Below are 24,764 nucleotides of genomic sequence, written 5' to 3' on the forward strand. Positions count from 1 at the left end.
GGCCATACTCAGTTGCAATTCTCATCTTTATCGATGGTGTTTCCTGTATTCTCATCTCTGTTGCATCATTTATTATAATATTCCAGAAGCCATTGGTCTGCTTAATAATAGAGGTCTCATTAAACACAATTCAGTGTCCATTTTCCAGAACATGTTCTGGTACAGCTATGTTCAGGATAGCAGAAACATCTCTCATGTTCTCTGCAGCTCTGGTCAATAGTTTTAACAGTCTGACCAACATAAAACTACCCACATCCACATGCTGTTTTGAATATACCAGATGTATTGAGCATTACATCATCTTTCATAGGCTTTCTTTGCTGGGTGTATGAAGGATATATCGATTTTATGTCTCAGCAGGAGCTCTCTAATCTTCCTTATTATTGAGCCACAAAATGGTAAAAAAAACAATCTTTTTCATGTCTTCTTCAAAGGCCTTCCACTTTGGTGGCTTATGTGAGTGGCTTAGGGAAACAACTGCTTGCAAAATTTATCTGTTGTAGTAACCATTTTCCTTGAAACATTTATGTAAGTGGCTCAGTTCCCTTGGCAGGTTTTTGGCATCTGAGACGGTTTCAGCTTGATGTGCCAAGGTCCTCAAAACAGACCTTTTCTGTGCTGGGTGGCAGTAGCTGATGGCATGCAGATACAGATCTGTGTGGGTGGGCTTGCTCTAAACAATGTGCCCAACACAGCTGTTAGGTTTATGGCAGATGAGGACATTCAGGAACAGCAAGGAACTATCCTTCTCTACTTTTGTCATGAAATCTATGTGGTCGTGGATGATGGTGATGTGTTCCAGAAACTCTTCCAGCTTTTCATGTCCATGAGGCCATATGAAGAAGGTATTGTTGATGTGGCAATAAAAACAACTAGGCTTTGCTACTCCTTGGTGAAGGAGATATTATGCTTAACTGATGTGGCTTCCCTATTCACATGTGTCCCCTTCACAGACTCTATAGACTTGCTGTCCTGGCTCTTTGATAGCATCATCATGGATTTATTTAAACATACCCTTGTCGTCATCATATTTTTTACATGATGGAGAATATTTCAAACAGAGGGGTTTGTGATGCGGAACCCATTCACTCCAGTTGTAGCCAACCTCTTTATAGAGCATTTTGAGGATATTGCCTTGGACCAGCTCCTGCAGAACCTAGTTGTTTTTATTGCTACGTTGATGATATTTTTGTCATATGGCCTCATGGACCCCAGCAATTGTGTCCTGACGCCCACAACAGAAGGTACAAATTGTTCATTTCAATTTCCAGGATATGGCAGAGGACACTTTTTCTGAAAGACTCATCTTTCCAGATGAATTGACATTTCATCTATCGGATAAAGTAAATCACCATAATGTAAGGATTTGGAGGCCACAAAATCTTGTCGCCATTGTCAAACGTGAAAGAGACTCAATGAAACTGATGTGTTTATGGACTATCTTTTTTTCTGAGGGAACTGTGACTATGTCCCATGTCATTTTCACTTTGAAGTGCGGCATTGGCTTAAAAGTACCATCCCACAATGTTGAATTAGAAGAGGTGGACAACAAGATCTTGTTAATTGTTTTTGGCCTCCCAGACCTCACACCTTGCAATTTTTTTCTGTGGTGGTGCATAAAAGACAGAGTCTTTGTTCCATGTATGGCAGCTACAGTTCAAAAGCTGAGAATCGAATTGGTGAAGCTGTAGATTTAATTAATAGGGACCTGTTGATTCATGTGTGGAATGAAATGGACTACCATTTTGATGATTCTGAAGCAACATAAGGTGTTCATCTTGAGTGTATGGTATAGCATCCGTGTGGGTATCTACGCATTACATGCACAAATGTGTTTCTATCTTTCATAGTTTGTAATAAACAATTGAAATCTGATGTTTCTTTTTCAGTCACCATGTAGTCTTGTCAGATACAACTGTTTGCACACTGGCAAAACTGTTGCTCTTCTACTGCAGTCTGTCAGCCACACACTTATTTTATTCGAGCTCTAAGTGGATCTGAACCTCTGAATTTGGGATCTACACACATGGTTTACATGCTGATCTTATGCTAGACTGTACAATGCTTTTATATTTCCCCTAGCATTCAGTAAGATCCACTGTTGTATAATATCTGTATTTTTACAAATGCATTTATTCTTTTTCTGTGGAGATAATATAGATGTATCATGAAACTTCCTGGCAGATTAAAACTGTGTGCCCGACCGAGACTCGAACTCGGGACCTTTGTCTTTCGCAGGCAAGTGCTCTACCAACTGAGCTACCGAAGCACGACTCACGTCCGGTACTCACAGCTTTACTTCTGCCAGTACCTCGTTTCAGGTTCGCAGGAGAGCTTCTGTAAAGTTTGGAAGGTAGGAGACGAGGTACTGGCAGAAGTAAAGCTGTGAGTACCGGACGTGAGTCGTGCTTCGGTAGCTCAGTTGGTAGAGCACTTGCCTGCGAAAGGCAAAGGTCCCGAGTTCGAGTCTCGGTCGGGCACACAGTTTTAATCTGCCAGGAAGTTTCATATCAGCGCACACTCCGCTGCAGAGTGAAAATCTCATTCTGGAAACATCCCCCAGGCTGTGGCTAAGCCATGTCTCCGCAATATCCTTTCTTTCAGGAGTGCTAGTTCTGCAAGGTCCGCAGGAGAGCTTCTGTAAAGTTTGGAAGGTAGGAGACGAGGTACTGGCAGAAGTAAAGCTGTGAGTACCGGACGTGAGTCGTGCTTCGGTAGCTCAGTTGGTAGAGCACTTGCCCGCGAAAGGCAAAGGTCCCGAGTTCGAGTCTCGGTCGGGCACACAGTTTTAATCTGCCAGGAAGTTTCATATCAGCGCACACTCCGCTGCAGAGTGAAAATCTCATTCTGGATAGATGTATCATGTTTTATGGTTACCTGTTTTTCACTCGCTAACAAGGGTATTGTGGGTAATTTTCGAACATGTCTTGATAAGCAGCAAAAAATCGATGTAAAATATCAACTTATAATATTTCTTCCACATTAATAAATTATTTGAAACATTACTCATGGTGCTAACCTCATGGTTCTTCTCTTCCAGGTGGTGTTGGTGTTCATACTTAGTATTGCGTCACTTATCATTTACTTCATTGATGCGTCCAGGTAAGCATTTAGGACTACTAATTACTCATCTTTCTAATGTTATTTCATTTTCTCTTTTATCTTGGTTCTTCTAGTCCTGTTTCTGATTTCTTTTTCTTTTCTGTATAAGTGTTGTCCTAAATATAGTATTATCACTTGACTTGTAAATGTAATTTTTCTATATTTTTGACTTCTCTGGTGATGATTTATTTTACAAAGGAATTTAATACTTATTAGATTAATTTGTTCTCATTCATTATGTATAAAGGTACCCAAAATTAGATATCACTTCCCATTACTATTATTTAAACTTTCCGTAGTTTTTGTTGCATTTCCTTTTCTGTTCTTATTTTTTGAATTAGCAATATACACCATTGAATCTGCAGTAAAACTATTAGGTAATAGGTAATTAGATAATACTTCCCATTACTATTATTTAAACTTTCCATAGTTTTTGTTGCATTTCCTTTTCTGTTCTTATTTTTTTGAATTTCAATATACACCATTTAATCTGCAGTAAAACTATTAGGTTTGTGTCAATCCTCTGGAAGGCTTTTAACATGTTTCGTCACACTTCTTAAGAAGTTAGTTTGTTCATGCTCTTTTTATATCTTATGAACCAAAATAAAAAGTGACTTTTCCATATCTTCACAACCTGTGCATCTTATACTTCCATTTTCATTTACCTCCACTGACAGTTAAAAATGAGAAAGAAAATTACTACAAAAGATAGAGATTATATTGTGTTATTCATATGGTTGGTAGCCTTGCTCTAATTGTTACTTACATACTGGCTGGATACTCGTCCCCACTCCCCCAGTCCATCACTTTGCCACTTACTGTTAAAAAATGTTTTGTGATAATGTAGTCGCGGACCCATCCATCATCTCTTCTATTGCATAGAAGTCAGCACTTGGGGAAGTATTACTTATATTGTGTATAAATAACTTGTTACAAAATATGAATCAGGAAGTCACCATCAATCTTGATGACATCAGTTACTTCTTCACAACAATCAAAGGTGAAACTTAAAAAGGAAAGCAATCTGTTAAGTGGGGAATAAAAATTTAATGCAACTTTTATAAAGAAATCTAAACATTAGAAATAGTGACCCATGCCAATTTTTCAATATAAATAACTGAAAGATTAATGCCTCTTTAAGAAATAAATAATAAATATTTAGGGGCTACTGTAGATAAAACTCTTTACCTGTAAAAGTATAAATAACTGAAAGATTAATGCCTCTTTAAGAAATAAATAATAAATATTTAGGGGCTACTGTAGATAAAACTCCTACCTGTAAAACTGGGGGAGGGGGCATAGGGGAGTCCTGTAGATACCATGTGCTAGAAAATTGTACAGATTTTTATGACTCTCACAAGTCACCAAATTTTGTTGTTCAAAAAGCTCTGAGTGCAATGTACTGAATACTCAGATTCCCACATCTGTTCAGTTCAGCTGTATGCCTAAATTGGGTAGCAAAAGCAGTATTAGGACTTGAATTAAGAGCAATGCAGTGTGCTGCTAACATCTGAACCATCAAATAATAATAATAATAATAATAATAATAATAATAATAATTTTATTGTCATTCGGCCATTACAGCAATAGACAACGTCATATACATACTAAAATACAATTAATAGTTTGAAAGAAACAACAGGTTTCTTGTTAACATTATAGTATTATATTACAGTTGATAAATTCTCTTATGTCATAGAATGGGTGGAGGACTAGCCAGTCATGAATTGTTTGTTTGAATAATCGTTCAGGTAATTCTTGAACAGATTGAGGAAGATTATTAAATAATTTGTATCCCATGATTTCGTAGCTGTTGAGTGACTTTGACAATCTGTGGTAGGGAATATAGAGGCACCTATTCCTTCTTGTATTGTGGCTGTGTACATTTTCTCTGGTTTTTGTTTCTGGTAATTTCTTCTTCGTATAAATTAGAACATAGTATATGTACAAGTTTATAACAGTCATGATTTTCTGTTCACGGAACAATGGTTTGCAGTGTGCCTTATATGCAGAACCAGTAATTATCCTAATAGCTTTTTTTTGCAGTATTAATATGTCATGTACACAGCTAGAGTTCCCCCACAAAATAATTCCATATGTTATTATACTTTGAAAGAAGGAAAAGTAGGATGTTCTAACATATTTTTCAGGAACACAATCCATAAGTCGCCTTAACAGGTAAATAACTCTTGACAATTTACCACTAATATATTGTACATGTTGACCCCAAGATAATTTATCATCAATGTATACCCCCAAAAATTTGACATAACTTGGATTATCTGACAGAAGCTTGTCTCTAAGACTACAGACCATCTGCTGTGTTTTGTTGTCATTCAGGAGGAATCCATTTGCCTTGAACCAATAGGATGCTTGGTCAATTGTCTTTTCTGCACAAGTTTTAAGGCTATTGAAATCCTCACTAGCATGAAGAAATGTTGTATCATCTGCATACAACACAGTGGTGGACTTGATAAATGACGGCAGATCATTTATCATTATCAGGAACAAAAAGGGGCCCAGCACAGATCCCTGCGGAACACCTACCTTGACTTGCTCTATACTCGACATTTCTCTCCCTACACAAACAACTTGCTTACGATTCTGAAGATATGATTTTATTAATTTAAGGCTGTTATGTCTAATGCCATAGAATTCTAGTTTTTCTAGGAGTGGCTTATGCTTTACACAGTCAAAAGCTTTGCTTAGATCACAAAATGTGAGTTGAGCATAGCCCTTATCCTCAAACACTTGATGTAAGTATTTGACTACAAAGTCTATAGCATCCACAGTAGACAACTTTTTCCTAAAACCATACTGAGATTCACTAATTATTCCTAATTTTTCAAAATAGACAGATAGCTGTTGGTAAATTACACATTCCAGTATTTTAGAAAAAGCTGGGACTATGGAGATTGGTCTGTAACTGGAAGGTGAGTCCATATCTCCCTTTTTATATATTGGAATTACCCTAGCCACTTTGAGTTCTTCGGGAAAATATCGTTCAGATATGCATTTATTTATACAGAATGTTAAGGGGTACACAATATAGTCTATTACTTTCTTAAGTAAATTACAGGATATGTCATATATATCTACACTTTCTGAAGATTTCATCCGTTTTACAATGCTTAGGACATGACTAGGTGAGACCTCGGAGAACATAAACGTACCTGTGTCTGTTGGTGTTCTGCAAACATTTTTAGAAAGTAACTCTGATGAACTGATATCAGGTTTGATTATAGTATTTCCTACATTTTCAACAGATTTAATGAAGAAATCATTGAATTTTTGGGGACTTATATTAATTTTTTTGCTTCTCACATCTTTAGCAGCACCATTTATTAATTTCCATGCAGCTTTGCACTTATTTGTGGAATTATCAATGGTATTGAAATTATGTGCTTTTTTGGCTTCCACGATGGCTTTTTTATACTCATTCCTGCATTTTATATAGGCTAATCTGGCATGTTCTGTTTTCTGATTGCTACATATATTGTGCAACACCATAACTTGGTCTTTCATATTTGATAATTGTTTAGTGAACCATGAATTTTGTCTGTTTGTAGCGCTGTTTGTAAAGCCTTTGTCAGTTAATTTGCATTTCTTTATGGGGATGTTGTCATTAAATTGTGTCAGAAATGTTTTAAAAAATCTCTCAAATAATAGTTTCCCTGACAAATCAGCACTAAGACTATAACTTGTGTCACCATGACATTGGTTGAACCAGTCTCTTTCAGCAAGGGACTTACAGAGCTGAACAATTTTGTCATCTGTGACAGGCCTGGTGGTTATAACTTTTTGGACAGGCTTAGGAATATTACTATTATCAATACAGAACCTACTTGTATAGTTTAAAGATACAGAGTCATGATCTGAAAATGGAAGCGCTGTAACAGCACATGTTTCTTCTGTAGTTTTAAAGTTGACAAAAATATTGTCAAGACATGCTTTATCTCTTGTGGGCCTGTCATTGACTGAGTGCAAATTGCACTGTCTTAGAAGGTTTTTCAACTCAGTCACAGTACGTTTATGTGTTGTTATATCAAAATCTGCATTCAGATCTCCACCCATTACTATGTCATAATGCAACCATCTGGTCCCTCTTAGTACATCTAACAGCATGTCCAATTTTTCTAGAAATACATTGATGATACCCTTAGGTGACCTGTAAAGGGATACTATTACTAACTTAAGACTGTCCATAACTATACCAGTGGCTTCAAAGTTTTGTTCCTCACATAAATAATCTAGGTCCAACTTTACAATGGAGCAGCTGAATGACTGATTAATATATATTGCCACACCACCTCTTATATGCAGTTTTCTACAGTAACTATTTGCTACATTATAGTTATCAAGTTTAACAACTGGAAGTACACTCTCAGTAACCCAATGTTCACTCAGACAGAAAATATCAAATTTGTTATCTAGTCCAAAACTGTTTACAATAAATTCTTTATCTATTAGTCCTTGAACATTCAGATAGCAAATTTTAAGATCATAATTGTTGTTTATTTTAGATTGAACGTTTTGGCGAGGTGTTATGAAATTTGTTACACTACTTATCTTGTGGGCTTCTTCATCTTGCTGCCTTCCACTAAAAAATCATTTAGACGGACAGGTGGTGCTGTTTTCCGTCTACCCGTAACACTTGATGGTGCTTCTCCTGCTGCAATTCTCATTTCTCCTTTTAGAGGCACTATAGTTACTGTTGCTGGCGAAACTTCTGCTGTTGAAGCTACTGTTACTTCCTTTTCCACTGCTGCTACTGATAATGCCACTAGTGACTGTGACGCTTTACATGTTTGCACAGTTGTAATTTTTTCATCGTAGGGTGTATCTGCAGATGTTTCTTCTTCATATGCTGTTGGTGCACTTTTCTTTTCTGTTGTCATTGGCAGAAAACCTGTTGCAGGTAGTGCTATTTTTACATAGGCATCCACTCCTGCTGTCTTTATCACCTGGAGAATTTCTTTGGCCAGCACTTTCTTGCCTAGGTTGTTTCTGTGCAGTCCATGTCCAGTAAAATGCTCTCTTACTGAACTCGTTGCTTCAATGAAAGTTGTGTGCACAAAACCGCTACAAATCTTCCTGAATTTCCGATTTGTCGCGATGATTTCTTTGTTTACACACGAGTCTTCCGTTAAGTCGTGTCTGTAGGGAATGTTTACAACAAATACCTTCGCCTGTGAAATTTTTCCTAGCGATTCTTTCAGTGTTCTTACAGCAAGGCTGCTTTCATTTTTATAGACATCGTTTCCCCCTCCGATTATGACGCAGTTGACGTCGCTTTTCACGGAACTTTCACAGTTTTTCAGCACTTCTCGTAGAGGAGCACCAGGTTTCGAAATTCCGATCACTTTATATTCGGACTGCATATCAGACATGATTGTAGCCAGTCCCTTGCCATGACTCGTCGATAATATGTATATTTCTCCCTTCTTCTTCTCTGTTTCCTTTTTTGTCTCGTGTTCAGTTTTATTAGAAGTTGCTCTCACACGATTTTTTCGTTTAATAGTATTTGATGGTAACGTGTTTCTGCTGGCACTTTTTTGTTCAACAGATCTTTCCGAGCAGTTACCTGTTACACTGAGATTTTTTGTCCGTGATTCTGAGCTGTCTGCACTTAGAACATCGTATTTATTCATTAGTGGAACACGAAAAACATTGGTATTTACGACAGGTCGAGTGATTTTCTTAGGCCTAGTATATACACACTCTCGTTTGCCTGTTTGCGTATCTGTGGGAAGGTCCATATAGTCTATCAAACTTTTCAGCATTTCTGCATATTGTCTAGCTTTACTTAAGTCACTTTGCAGTTCTTCCCTCACACTTATTTCGAGTCCAGCGTTGCACATTTCAAATGCAGTTTCAAGACCGTTGCACTCAGTTCCACAGTCACATGTAGGCCTATGTTGACCGAGATTTGCTTTCACGAAACAACAAGAATGGTACCATTTATGTGCCACTACACATATTTTAACACCTTTTATCACTTTTTTTGCACATAGCATACAATTCACTGATGGTAATTTACCGATATTCACGGAGCGATTTGCCACTACATCCACATGCGCCGCCATCTTGGAAATGACAGCAAGTGACAGGAAGGAACATCAGGTTCACTCTGTGTCTATGCCTGGGGGCCTCATTGTCAGACACTGAGGTTGGTACCAAATGTCGTATGTTGATTTAGTTCCTACTATGTGCTGTCGTCCAGCAGAATGATAATAAACATTAATTAAAAGTAACACCAGCACTACAAAACACAGGAAAAGTGTATCTGTGAGCAATTATTACTTGTGGCCGCCATGGATGAGTTGGTAGAGTGTAGGATCATATGCCAAGGGTCCTGGGTAGAAATCCCAATGATAACATTTTTTTTACTGTATTATTTGGGAAAGTATTATATGGGACAACATGTTTATGACATGTAAAAGAGCTGCTGGGAGTTCACATCAATGTCCTCATGGCAGCTACTTTTGCTTTGTTTTTTTGAAAGTAGCAAACCTATAGAGTGCACTTGTATAGAGGGGTGTGGTGTTCTATCAGACATGTCTGACAGAACAGACATCACTCTTGATGAAGCAGCTAGTGCATTTGTAGTTTCACAGAATAAACATAAACAATGGATGGAGTGGAATTGTTAGTTTGTGATGAAGTGTGGATTAGTTGATGTCTTTGATATTGTTGCCAGAAGGGTCCTCAAGCAATAGAAATGACAAAATACTTCAGAAGGAGAAAAGAACAGTATTTTACTCAAGAAATGAGAAAATCAAAATGCTCAAATATTGACTTAACATCAAAAAGCAGCTGAAGCCAATCCTAACATTTTGCATCGCATGATGTCTGCGATGAAAAAGAGATTTTGCACTAGACATCCTGCATGGTGTATGTTGTATGAGTGGAAATGACAGTGGCAAAATTGAAAGTTAATGTCTGTGATGGAGAAGTACAAGCATATTACAATGCATGTGATGGAAACCTTTGAACAAAGTCGTCAGGAAGGTTGATGTGTTCATGGTGTAGACATCAAATTGTGAGTGAAAACAAAAGCCAGGCAGTTCAGTTTCCCAAGATTTGATGCCAGTTACGGTTGGGTCTTGCACTGGAAGCATAAAAATGATATTGTGAGCTGTAAAATCAAATCTTTTGTTAAAGTGAAAATGTGCCACAACAGAAACAACATCCAGAAAACAGCAGAGAACTGGCATTAAGCAACTCGTGCACTCATGACAGCCTACACAGACGAAAACATTTACAATGCTGATGAAAGTGGATGCAACATGGAGATGTCAGTGGCCGCACTCTTGCAATTAGAGATTCTAAAGGTATTGTAGGGATTGTATACTCCATTCATGCGACAACCCACATGTACACAGTTTTTCCATTGCTTGGTGGGCAACCTTGCTTCAAAGTTGTTGGTCATCCTTAAAGAGTCTCATTCTTTGAGTACTCATACACATCACTCCATGTTCCCAGCACAAAATTTAATCATCTATTCTCATTTCTTCAGCAAAATGACTAAAGAACTGTTCAGGACATTTCTGTAAGAAGCGGTAGTGGAACAAATCAGTAGAGAGAGACTTCTGCTAATTTTGGATTCTCACAGGCCCCACAAAGACACTAGTGCCCTTCGTGACGTGCTTGTACAAAATAACCTACCAGAAGACAAAATCACAATTCACATAATTCCAGCAAACACAACCTCCATTTGTCAACCCCTTGATCCTCATTTCTTCAGAATGTGCAAGCATATGATTCATAAAATGTCGAATGCTGCTGAAGATTCTTAGGAAGAGATTAGTCTGCAACAATGGAATAATTTTTTTAAGTTGCAGTCCCTCATGTACAGTCAGTTGTGTTCACCACGTTTCTATAATTGTCATTGTCACAGATGGATAATAGCTAAATTCATTGATGAACCCAGACCCCTTGAAACTTGTGTATGCACAAATATGCAGCCATTATTGTGAAGTTTTTGTTGCTGAATGAATGACACTTTATGTGTGTGTGTGTGTGTGTGTGTGTGTGTGTGTGTGTGTGTGTGTCTATATGGGGGGGATCATGTTTTCATTGATTTGTGAACATAATGTACTTAATATTACTCTTATTATTTTGTTTACTATTACTACTGTTAGTTTTCTTATGTGTATTATTATTGTTATTACTACTACTACTGCTACTGCTACTACTATTACTGTTACTTCCAGATGTTTCATGGGGTGATTTATTTATTTTTCTGTTCCGATTGTATATTCTGTGAAACTAGAAATGTACTCTACAGATTTATTAGTTAAAAAAAAAAGTGAAAGCAAACTGCCAAGAGGACATTGCTGTAAACTCCACACAACCTTTTTACATGTCATAAACATGTTGTCCCATATAACACTTTTCCTGCATAATACAGTAAAAACAATTGTTGTCATTGGGATTTGAGCTTAGTACCCTTGGTAGGACAAACCCTTATGTAGGAAGGCTTTACAAAAAGTTAAAACCAGGGCAATTAGGCCTATATAAGATAACATAAAATACAAGATCTGTAAGCAATACTTTTACACCTCTATCAATGAAGGTAATTCATTTAATTATTGAGTATGTATGCATAAAATGGCATTCATATGAGGGTATATTTTCTGGATCAGATTTATGGGCATACATTTTTTCTCTTACATTGTCTAATAAAACCCACCAGTAAAATTCTAGAATTTTGTAGTAAAAAATTTACATTTTTAATATAGAAAAATAGGGCTATAGGATAATAATACAGTAATTTTCTAAGGTGTACATTCCAAAATTTGAACAATTATGCAGCAACATTTTTGAGTAGTAATATTTCCTAAGTTACAGAATTTAGGAAGAAGACAAGATGCTCCCTATTTAGAAGACAATGAAGCCTTTCAATGAGATATGTCTGTCCTAAAGAAAGCAAATATTAAAAGGGTCTGATTTTTTTAAGTGCATGCATTTGTTCTGAATCTTAAAGTTTGATCATTTCCTTGAATAAAAAGATCTTCCATAAAAGACTTGTGCAGTTGTCATCAAACACATGTAAATTCTACTTTGAACAGTAAGCCTTTGAAAGATACGGCTTGAAAAATAATTTTGATGATTGATGTACAGGCGACTAATGAAAAGTATGTAGAAGAAAGAAAAAAAGCAGTAGTGTTTTCTTAGGAACTTAACCAAAAGAAATGGAGCTATTCTATAGTTCTCTATTACGTGAGTTCTCTTCTGTCTAGCACCTCAACATTTTAATCTTCCTGTTTCCTTTCTTCAGCATTTTCTTGATTATAGAGTTCTATAGAAATTGAGAAAACCAGAGATTGAAATGATTTTTTCCTCTGTAAAGCTGTGAAACATAAAATAATTGGCTGGATAAAAATCTACTCACCAAGTGATGGCAGGAGAAAATATATACAGAGATTAAAGAAATGCATGAGCTTTTGGTGCCAGTGGTTCCCTCTTCTGGCAAAATGGTTAAAGGGAAAGGACGAAGGATGAAGGAAAAGGACTGGTGAAGTTTAGGAAATGGGAGAGTTCGGAAAAGTCACCCAGAATCCTGGGTCAGAGATGACGTACAGGACGGGATGAGAAGGAAAGTCTAATTGTTGGGGACTGCACCATACAACATTTGAAAACCTGAGAGCTTGTAGGTGGAAGATAGGGTAATAAGCAAGAGAGAAACTACTGCTAAAACATCTTACAAGAGTTAATAATAGCAGAAAGCTAAGTGCATTGTATGTGGTAGAGGTGTCGGGGATGATGGGTCACAAAATAAAATACATGAAAAACTAAAAGGAAGCAAAGAGAGGAATAGTTACTGAGAAGAAATCATGAGACGAAAGAAATTAATGTGAATTAAGGCCAGGCGGATGGCAAGAACCAAGGACATGTTGTAACGCCAATTCCCACTTGGGGAGTTCTGAGAAACTGGTTAAAAAAAAATGGTTCAAATGGCTCTGAGCACTATGGGACTCAACATCTTAGGTCAGAAGTCCCCTAGAACTTAGAACTACTTAAACCTAACTAACCTAAGGACATCACACATACCCATGCCCGAGGCAGGATTCGAACCTGCGACCGTAGCAGTCCCGCGGTTCCGGACTGCAGCGCCAGAACCGCTAGACCACCGCGGCCGTCCAGAGAAACTGGTGTCAGGGGGAAAATGCAGATGGCACATGTGCTAAAACATGCATTGTGGTCACGGCCATCGGCCTGCTTAGCAACAGGTTATTGTGTGTTGACAGTAAACACTCTCTATCCATCCATCCTAACTGATAACTCTGTGGTGGTCATACCAGTGTAAAAGATGTAACAGATGGTACACAACAGTTGTCATTTCACATGTGGGTCTTCTTTGGATAGTATATGTTTAGCCACTTGCAGGGGTGGTGTATGTGGTAGGAGTGTGTGTAGAAGGACCATAGGGTCTGAACAGGATACTGTGGATGTTGAGGGAGAGGGGTGCTGAAAAGCTATTCTAGGTGTGGTGAATAAAATGTCGGACATATTGGGCCTCATTTCGAGGCATGATTTTAGTATTTTGTCTGACATTTTGTCCACCACACCCAGAATAGCTTTTCGCCTTCCCCCCCCCCCCCCCCCCTCCCTGACCCAACCTCCACAGCATCCTGGTCAGACCCAATGGTCCTTCTATAGACACTGCTACTACCACCTATATGAGCCCTGTAATTGGCAAAAAATATACTATCCAACAGAGAGCCACCTGTGAAATGACACATGTGTATTACTTGTTACGTAAATGTTATTCAGCCTTTTACAGCAACATGATTACCACCAAGTTATCAGTTAGGATGAATGGATGCAGATAGATGGTGTGTTCTGTCAACACACTGCATCCTGTTGCATGACATTTGTGACCACCATGCCTGTTTCACAACATGTGCCATCTGGATTTTCCCCCAGACTCTAGTTTCTCAGAACTCTGCAGGTGGGAACTGTCATTGCAACATGTCTTTGATACTTGCCACTCACCTGGCCTTCTGTGGTCTGAGCATTTCTGCTCAGTAACTATTCCATTCTTAGCTCCACTTCAGTTTTCCAAAGCTTTTATTTTCTGACTTGTCTCTTATCCCCTTCCCATCCCACCTCTATGACAAAAAACACACTTAGCTCTCCACTCTTATTAAATTATGCACAATGTTTTGTTAGGAATCTCTGTCTTGCTTATTACCCTATCTACCATCTTTAAGCTCTGAGTTTATCAAACCTTGTCCAATGCATTCCGTAACAATCAGTCTTTCTTTCTCATTTCGTCCATTATGTCTCCCATGATCCGTGGTTCAGCGTGACTCTTTCGAAGTCTCGCCATTTCCTAAACCTCAATAGCCCTTTCCCTTCATCGCTCTTCATTCCCCTTCAACCTATCTGTCAGATGAAGGAGCTACCAGCTCTGAAAGCTAATTCTTTAACGTTTGTGTATATTTTCTCCTGGTGCTGCTTGAAGAGTATATTTTTTATATGCCCAGTTGTATTTCATTTTTAATTGATTTATACTTTTCTCCTCCTATTAGCATGTGCTACCTTTTTAATTGCATTTGTATTAACATTCAATCCACATAAATGTTGAATCTTGTTAGTTTATATTTACTGCCTAATAATTATATTTTATTTCTCTTATTTTTTTCTTCTTATTACCATATTTTTGTCTCCTCTGCCAACCAACCAACCAACCAACCAACCAATCTTATCCCCATAGTGGTTTGGGAACACAGGTAATGATCCATATTTATGAACTTATGAGGGGTGCTCATAGAATTTTAATTATTAAGAAAAAAAAGAACACAGTGCTATGTAATTTATTACACAGGCCGATGAAATTTTTTTTAAAAAAACCTTTTTTTTTACTTTGCTAGCTGATCTTTATAGATTTTTATGAGCTGAATCCAAATATAGCCTCAGTTTTTTTGCATCACCCATAGTTTTCAAACAGTATGCTTTTTACTGTATAGTATAAAAATCCAATGCTACACGGTAAACAGGGAAATTAATGAAACGCTTTGTTGCAACATAAGCATGGTTTGTATATACAGTAAGCTACTTAAAAAAATGATGTGTTAATAGAGGTTTCACTTGTCAGCTGGAATTGGTTTGTATTTTCTTTCTCTTTTCCCTTTGAAGCTTCTTGTGGAGCTTTTTCTATGATAAGTCACCGGCCGCGGTGGTCTCGCGGTTCTAGGCGCTCAGTCCGGAACCGCGCGACTGTTATGGTCGCAGGTTCGAGTCCCGCCTCGGGCATGGATGTGTGTGATGTCCTTAGGTTAGTTGGGTTTAAGTAGTTCTAAGTTCTAGGGGACTGATGACCACAGATGTTAAGTCCCATAGTGCTCAGAGCCATTTCTATGATAAGTCGCTTGCTGAACTTGTCAGTGAAGTGACCAACAATAGTCCCCCATCATGTTGGTGTTCCAGCGGCCTTGGTAGTGTTTTTCCATCACTTTAATGTCCTGGTGAAAACGCTCTCCTTGCTTCTCACTAACATCTCCCATATTGTCTGGGAAGTAGTCAAGATGATTGTTCAAAAAGTGAACTTTCAGGCTCATTAAACATCCTAAAGTTTAATTTCTTTAACATAGAAACATATTCTGGGTCTTTTACATGTCCTAATAACTTTGTAATGACTTGCTTGAATGATACCCATGCTTCTTTCTCATTTAAGGTCATTGTGGATTCAAAGTTAACATCAAACATAAATTTTCTAATGTCAGGTCCAACAAAGACGCCGTCTTTTAGTTTAGCTTCTGAAAGGTGTGGAAACCTTGGTAGAGATACTTAAAACATGGTCCATCTTCAGGCAAAGCCTTTACAAACTGTTTCGTTAGGCCTAACTTTATATGTAGAGGTGGTAGGAATACGTTTTTTGAATCTACAAGGGTTTTGTGTAGAATGTTCTTCTCACCCGATTTTAAATACTCTCTCACATGCCAGTTCTTTCTGCACAAGTGTTGATCCCTAGCCCTACTGCCCCATTCACACAAGAAACATGGATATTTGGCAAAGCCACCTCACTGACCAAGGAGCATGCATGTTACTTTTACATCGCCACATATCATCCAACCATGAGCAGAATAGCCTATTTTATTTAGCACTATTTCTAGGTTTTCATAGCTTTCTTTCATATGTACAGAATGTTCAACAGGTATAGATGTATACATGTTACCATTGTGTAATAAAATAGCCTTTAAACTAGTTTTGGATGAATCAGTTAACAGCCTCCAGCCTTCCTTTTTGTATTCAATGCCAAACTCATTCATCAGACTGGAAATGTCTGGGCAGTACACTAAATCACCTTCTTGTCAAAAAAACTTGGAAAATTGCTGCTCTTTCTGTCTATACGTGTATATGCTGGTTCCAACTGCCAATAAGTTCTTTTCTTTTAATCTGGAGCCAAGCAATTCAGCGTTTTCTTTCGTTAAGTCAAGATCCCTAACCAAATTGGTAAGCTCGGTCTGAGTAAACAGTTTGGGCTCTAGACTCTCTGTATTACAATGGAATTCATCATGTGGTTCATCTAAATCACATTGTACATCAGAAAATACTTCCATTGGAACAGAATTTAAATCATCTGGTGGTTCAGGAACTGGCAAATCTACACCATTCCCTACTGGTTGGATGATGGATGGAAGGTCAGGATAGCATATTACCTTCTTGTTTTTCGAATTATGACCAGTAATATCAACACTGCAAAAGTAGCAATCATCGGAATGATTTCTTGGCTCCCTCCGTATCATAGGAACAGTAAATCTAAAGGCTTTTTTCTCCTTTTTGGACCTTTTTCTCAGATCTTCAACACACATCTACGTCTACATTTATACTCTGCAAGCCATCCAATGGTGTGTGGCGGAGCGCACTTTGCGTGCCACTGTCATTACCTCCCTTCCCTGTTCCAGTCGCGTATGGTTTGTTGGAAGAACAGCTGCCGGAAAGCCTCTGTGCGCGCTCGAATCTCTCTAATTTTACATTCGTGATCTCCTCGGGAAGTATAAGTAGGGGGAAGCAATATATTCGATACGTCATCCAGATACGCACCCTCTCGAAACCTGGACAGCAAGCTACACCACATTGCAGAGCGCCTCTCTTGCAGTCTGCCACTTGAGGTTGCTAAACATCTCCGTAACACTATCATGCTTACCAAATAACCATGTGACGAAATGCGCCACTCTTCTTTGGATCATCTCTATTTCCTCTGTCAACCTGACCTGATACGGATCCCACACTGATGAGCATAGCCCTTGTTATGCTAGCTTAGACATTGTTTAGCTTCTGTTTGTCTGAGAGGTTTTGGCTGTGTTTAAACTTGCAGTGAAGCTCTCTTTGCTTTCACAGTAGTTTATTAACTTTGTTGTTGAACCACGGTGGGTTTTTCCCATCCCTCACAGTTTTACTCGGCACGTATCTGTCTAAAACGTATTTTACAATTGCCTTGAACTTTTTCCATAAACACTCAACATTGTCAGTGTCAGAACAGAAATTTTCGTTTTGATCTGTTAGGTAGCCTGAAATCTGCCTCGTATTACTCTTGCTAACCAGATAAACCTTCCTCCCTTTTTTTATACTCCTTTTTACTTCCATATTCAGGGTGCTGCAACAGCCTTATGATCACTGATTCCCTGTTCTGCGCTTACAGAGTCAAAAAGTTCAGGTCTGTTTGTTATCAGTAGGTCCAAGATGTTATTTCCACGAGTCAGTTCTCTGTTTAATTGCTCGAGGTAATTTTCGGATAGTGCACTCAGTATAGTGTCACTCGATGCTCTGTCCCTACCACCCGTCCTAAAGATCTGAGTGTCCCAGTCTATATCTGATAAATTGAAATCTCCACCTAAGACTATAACATGCTGAGGAAATTTATGTTAAATGTATTCCAGATTTTCTCTCAGTTGTTCTGCCACTAATGCTGCTGAGTCAGGAGGTCGGTAAAAGGAGCCAATTATTAACCTAGCTCGGTTGTTGATTATAACCTCCACCCACAATAACTCACAGGAACTATCCACTTCTATTTCACTACAGGATAAACTACAACTAACAGCGACAAACATAGCACCACCGGTTGCATGCAATGTATCCTTTCTAAACACCGTCTGTCCCTTTGTAAAAATTTTGGCAGAATTTATCTCTGGCTTTAGCCAGATTTCCGTACCTATAACGATTTCAGGTTCAGTGCTTTCTATCGGCACTTGAAGTTCTGGTACTTTACCAACACAGCTTCGACAGTTTACAATTACAATACCGATTGCTGCTTGGTCCTCGCATGTCCTGACTTTGCCCCGCACCCTTTGAGGGTGTTGCCCTTTCTGTACTTGCCCAAGGCCATTTAATCTAAAAAACCATCCAGTCCATGCTTGCTGTGTGTAGTGGACTCCTGACCTATCCAGTGGAACGTGAAACCCCACCATCCTATGGCGCAAGTCGAGGAATCTGCAGCCCACACGTCACAGAACCATCTCAGCCTCTGATTCAGACCCTCCTCTCGTCTCTGTACCAAAGGTCCTCAGTCAGTCCCGTCGATGATGCTGCAGATGGTGAGCTCACATATAACATACCTTATGCGGTGTCCAAGATTTATCTTGAACACCAAGTTTAGATCCAAAGTATGATAGATAAACCTTTTTCACAAAGTCTGTAATGTTTCTTTGGTATTTTTTAATCACAAATTCACCACAGATATAACAAAAACTGTCAGCAGAGTTTTTACAACCACGATTAGACATTATATTGAGCACATATACAGGAAATGGGAAAGTGAGGTTAGTTGACAGTAAACAAAACACCATCTATTAACAAAAATAGAATCTACCTTTTTTTGCCAGCAAATGTTTTTCAGCAGTACTACCAACGTCATCTACATTCATTACACCTTCTTTTTAAATTATTTTAACTATGTAAAAGCTGTTAAATTCTTTAAATAAATAAATAAATAAATTTAACTGTAAAATGTGAAGAAGTGGTGGGTGATACAGCTTTTTAAGTATTGTATTTGGATTTCCCACCCTAAAAATCATCAGAATAAGGTATTTGCAGCAAAAAAGTTTTTTCCATTGTTGGTCTGTGTTATTCATTCATTTGCATGCACATGTCTGCCATCCTGGTACACAGTGAAATCTCTGTGCTACAGTATCATAACACACTGCCAAACTGAAATTGCACAGCCTATTGATAAAATGGAGTATAATGTGGTTATTTGGTTTGTCCATGTGGAGGGAATGGCGCTGCAAAAATCCATGCTGAGTTGGTGGAAATTGTACAGCAATAATTGTTGTATGACACTGTGGTTAGGTGGTGCAGATACTTTTGGTCAGATAAGTCTGAACGATGAAAAACAAAGTGCAAGTCACATCTGTGAAGAATCTGGATCCACTAAAGATGTGGATGACCTGCTGCTCAGTGAGTGGAATGTCACAATCAAGGTGATAGTGTAAAAGTGACAATCATTCGTGAATCAGTTTTTAATAGCTTATATGATATTTTGAACATGACAAATGTCACCCACCATACACAAATGCTCACAATCATTCGGAAGGCTCACCAATCAAAAGTGGCAGTGGAAATGTTGCAGCTGTGTCTGCCCAATCTTAAGCCGCGTAACCACAGTGGACAAGTACTGGGTGTATCACTATGACCACAAGATGACAAAGTGAAAGCAATAGTGGAAAAATATGGATTCACCACTGCTAAAGAAGTTGAAGACCAAACTGTGCAGCACAAGATCCTTACCAGGTGGGATTGTCAGAGGACATGTTCAAAGAAGGGGAGGTCATTTTGTTTTAATACAAAATGAAGGAGATAGTGTCATGGACATGATACATGAGTTGGGGTGGCAATCATTAAAACAAAGACTTTTTCACTGTGGTGAAACCAACTTTCTCCTCGGAATGGGATGCATTTAGTTGATTCATACATACATAAGAAAAAATGATCATCATAATAAAATAACAGAAACTGGTGCTTGTGTGGAAAGATTTAAGGTTTTGTTTTTCCTGTGTGCTCTTTGAGAATGGAGTGGTAGAGAAATAGCCTGAAAAGTAGTCCGATGAACCATCTGCCAAGAACTTAAGTGTGAATTGTAGATACCCTGTCTGAGGTTTGAATCATCACCCAGGCATTGGTGAGCGCGTTGTTCTTAACGTAAGTTAAACTAACTTAAAGTTGGATGAAGTAGTGTGTAAGCTTAAGGACCTATGACCTCAGCAGTTTTGTCCTATAGGAACTTACCACCAAATTTAATGAATTGTAGAGTATTCATGCAGATGTAGACGCTGATTAACTGCCATGGTGTGGTGCAACAAATTATGTTCTTAAGGGGCAAATTGTCACAGGAGCATAGTGCTGAAATCTCCTAATGAGGGTATGGAAAGCTGTCACAGGAAGCCGTCATAAGTGAACATTTGTGTTTCATGACAATGCCCAAGCTCATCTTCCATTGGACACAATCATACATGATGCATCTTAGGATATGAAATTTTGTCTCCCTCCCCCATCTCCATATTTTCCTAACATGGCACCAACTGACTTATTCCTCTTTCCTTGGATGAAGAAACTGCTGCATGGCAGACAGTTCCAGAAAGATGACTAGGATTTTTGAGATGGTATGTTTCCTGAACATTTGAGATTCAGTCGGCTACTATGAAGGTATCTGTTAAGTTATCCATAATCGGAAATAATGCCATGAAAAGAATATATTGTTATTCACTGTAAAGATGAGATGTTGAGTTGCAGACAGGCACAACAAAAAGACTATTACAAATTGAGCTTTTGCTCAAATCCTTCCTCAGAAAGGAAAGGAAGACACACACATTCATACAAGCAAGCACATGACTGCTATCTGTGCCATCTTTCCATAATTTTGTTGATGTTCCCACCCGACTTTCCATTGTTGGGAATGTCACATTGAATGGGGAGATGTAGAGAGGTATTAACACTATTACCAAGTTTCATGGCACAATTTGATTTTTCGATGTGGCAGATAAAACTTTGAAGTATTCCTTGGGTGTTTATTGTAGGTAACATTAAAACTGAATATTCCTTCTTTTTCTCTTTATTGCACAAACAAAACATTTTATATAAATTTATTAATGTTTTGGTTTAGCAATTTACATAACAGTTTGCAGTCATTCTGTAGAATTTGTGTATTAGTGTAATTATAATATGAAATATTTTGATGGTTTGTACATTTTTATGCTAACTGTGGTTGTTTATGACATGATTGTTGCCTACAAAAGAATCCTAAATACTTGAAGAAACATTTATTGCTATCTAATGTTGTTTAATTCATTCTGTTGCAGTGAAGTGGTGGAAAGATGCCAAAAATGGAGCAACAATATTACACAGCAAATAGATTTAGCGTTCAATATATTTTTTATGGTGTACTTTTTTATACGAGTAAGTATTAGTTTACCATTTATGTAGTTATTTAGTTGTATTTAAATGTTCTGGTGCTGAGTTAGGTTAGTGCAAATGTTAGTTACATACATTATTTGCCTCATTCATTGCTTTACACATGATATGTAGTACACAGTTTTAAACATGCCATAATACAGAGTTTTCATTTTATAGCAATAATAGTATTACCACTTAATATAACAACCTACAAATTCACCCTCCAGCAACTATTTAAAATGGAATCCTATGGTGATCCTACTGACTTTTAAGTGGATTAAAATTCTGGAAGTTGAGTGCCAGGGAGGTACTTTCTAACAAGGATAATAATCTTAGTTACTTGTGGGCACCTACAGTTATGTGGTATCTTTCTGGGAGATCCCAGCCTTGCCGAAGAAGACAATATTGCACAACTGAATATGATATCTGAGGATTAACATATGAGCAAATAGATCAAGATTGTTTCCATATAGATTACTAGTAATAGGGAATCTCATGAAAACAATACCCAGACCATAAATCATATTCTCACCACCCTCTAGTGATCTTTCAGCAGGCTTTACCATGTGTGTTCTACGACATTTATCTGTAGATACAGTCATGTCCATTTGTTGTATAAAGTGGAAAATTTGACTCGTGGAAGAAGGGTATCCATCATAAATGATCCATAGTTCAGGTTTGGTACAGTCAAGGAAATTCAAGTCTTCCAATGTTGCACTGTTATCCATAAGTGGGATATGTCCATTTGCTTGCAGTCCTCCTCCCCAGACTCTTGGCACACTGGGATAGACACTCTCATTAGAACCTAGAAATGATGCTCGCGAGCTGTTACAGAAAATCACACTAGGAAACTTTCTGCTATTTGTGAGAAATTGAGTCATTGTTGAGTTACCTGTCAGAGAAGCAGAAACAGTTGATAGTTTGTGGAGATTTCATAACAGAGTACTGAAAACATTCTGACAGAAAAAAATAGGGTGAAAAAATTTTTTGTCTCTTAAAATCTGACAGTAGTTTATTTTGCAATTTATATACAGCAAGATACCAAGACTCTTATTGATTATATTTTCATAGAACAGTGTTTACTCCATTGTTACTGCGCTTTCTGATTGTGGTGAACATCATTTTTCTCTGAAAAATTCCATTGTCATCAAGTAAATATTAAGCTGACAATAGAAGATAAACAGCTGCTAACTGAGGAAGCATAGTATTGATCAGTTTAGGTATAGTTTTACGAAAGTTTATTATTAATACGATGTAAAGATTAAGTTCTAAGAGCTGTTTCTTTTTTATTATGTGTGACTTGACTCATTCTATGTTCCTAAAGATTCTCCCTATGGGTTTCCCCCATGAACCATGGACCTTGCCTTTGGTGGGGAAGTTTGCATGCATCAGTGATACAGATAGCTGTACCATAGGTACAACCACAGCAGAAGGATATCTGTTGAGAGAACAGACAAACATGTGGTTCCTGGAAAAGGGCAGCAGCCTTTTCAGTAGTTGCAGGGGCAACAGTCTGGATGATTGACTGAGCTGACCTTGTAACTTCAACCAAAATGGCCTTGCTGTGCTGGTACTGCAAACTGCTGAAAGCAAAGGGAAACTACAGCAGTAAGTTTTTCCGATGGCATGTAGCTTTACTGTATGGTTAAAAGATGATGGCATCATCTTGGGTAAAATATTCCGGAAGTCAAATAGTCCCCCGTTTGGATCTCCAGGTGGGGAATACTCGGGAGGATGTTGTTGCCAGGAGAAACAAAACTGGCATTCTATGGATCAGAGTGAGGAATGTAAGATATCTTAATCAGGCAGATAGGTTAGAAATTTAGGGATATGGATACATCAAAGTTACATATAGTGGGAATTTGTGAAGTCTACATCTACATCTACATTTATACTCCGCAAGCCACCCAACGGTGTGTGGCGGAGGGCACTTTACGTGCCACTGTCCTTACCTCCCTTTTCTGTTCCAGCCGCGTATGGTTCGCGGGAAGAACGACTGTCTGAAAGCCTCCGTGCGCACTCGAATCTGGCTAATTTTACATTTGTGATCTCCTCGGGAGGTATAAGTAGAGGGAAGCAATATATTCAATACCTCATCCAGAAACGCACCCTCTCGAAACCTGGCGAACAAGCTACACCATGATGCAGAGTGCCTCACTTGCAGAGTCTGCCACTTGAGTTTGCTAAACATCTCCGTAACGCTATCACGGTTACCAAATAACCCTGTGACAAAATACGCCGCTCTTCTTTGTATCTTCTCTATCTCCTCCATCAATCCGATCTGGTACGGATCCCACACTGATGAGCAATACTCAAGTATAGGTCGAACGAGTGTTTTGTAAGCCACCTCCTTTGTTGATGGACTACATTTTCTAAGGACTCTCCCAATGAATCTCAACCTGGTGCCCGCCTTACCAACAATTAATTTTATGTGATAATTCCACTTCAAATCATTCCGCACGCGTACTCCCAGATATTTTACAGAAGTAACTGCTACCAGTGTTTGTTCTGCTATCATATAATCATACAATAAAGGATCCTTCTTTCTATGTATTCGCAATACATTACATTTATCTATGTTAAGGGTCAGTTGCCACTCCCTGCACCAAGTGCCTATCCGCTGCAGATCTTCCTGCATTTTGCTACAATTTTCTAATGCTGCAACTTCTCTGTATACTACAGCATCATCTGTGAAAAGCCGCATGGAACTTCCGACACTATCTACTAGGTCATTTATATATATATTGTGAAAAGCAATGGTCCCATAACACTCCCCTGTGGCACACCAGAGGTTACCTTAACGTCTGTAGATGTCTCTCCATTGATAACAACATGCTGTGTTCTGTTTGCTAAAAACTCTTCAATCCAGCCACACAGCTGGTCTGATATTCCATAGGCTCTTACTTTGTTTATCAGGCGACAGTGCGGAACTGTATTGAATGCCTTCCGGAAGTCAAGGAAAATAGGATCTACTTGGGAGCTTGTATCTAATATTTTCTGGGTCTCATGAACAAATAAAGCGAGTTGGGTCTCACACGATCGCTGTTTCCGGAATCCATGTTGATTCTGGGTTTCCAAAAACGACATGATACTCGAGCAAAAAACATGTTATAAAATTCTACAACAGATCGACGTCAGAGATATAGGTCTATAGTTTTGCGCATCTGCTCGACGACCCTTCTTGAAGACTGGGACTACCTGTGCTCTTTTCCAATCATTTGGAACCTTCCGTTCCTCTAGAGACTTGCGGTACACGGCTGTTA

General features: G+C 38.4%; 1 protein-coding gene across 1 annotated transcript in view; it reads left to right on the plus strand.

The window, feature by feature from the left end:
- Positions 1 to 3,045: 3,045 nt before the first annotated feature.
- LOC126168267 (calcium-activated potassium channel slowpoke) overlaps positions 3,046 to 24,764 on the plus strand; it is a 908,898-nt gene continuing 887,179 nt past the window's right edge. Inside the window, exons 1-2 of the mRNA XM_049920542.1 lie at positions 3,046 to 3,102; positions 21,408 to 21,504. Of these exons, the coding sequence (XP_049776499.1) occupies positions 21,484 to 21,504 (21 nt within the window). The 5' untranslated portion in view covers positions 3,046 to 3,102; positions 21,408 to 21,483. The remainder of the gene's footprint in view (positions 3,103 to 21,407; positions 21,505 to 24,764) is intronic.

This window comes from Schistocerca cancellata, chromosome 1 (assembly GCF_023864275.1).
Source record: "Schistocerca cancellata isolate TAMUIC-IGC-003103 chromosome 1, iqSchCanc2.1, whole genome shotgun sequence".
NCBI classification, from domain to species: Eukaryota; Metazoa; Arthropoda; class Insecta; order Orthoptera; family Acrididae; genus Schistocerca; species Schistocerca cancellata.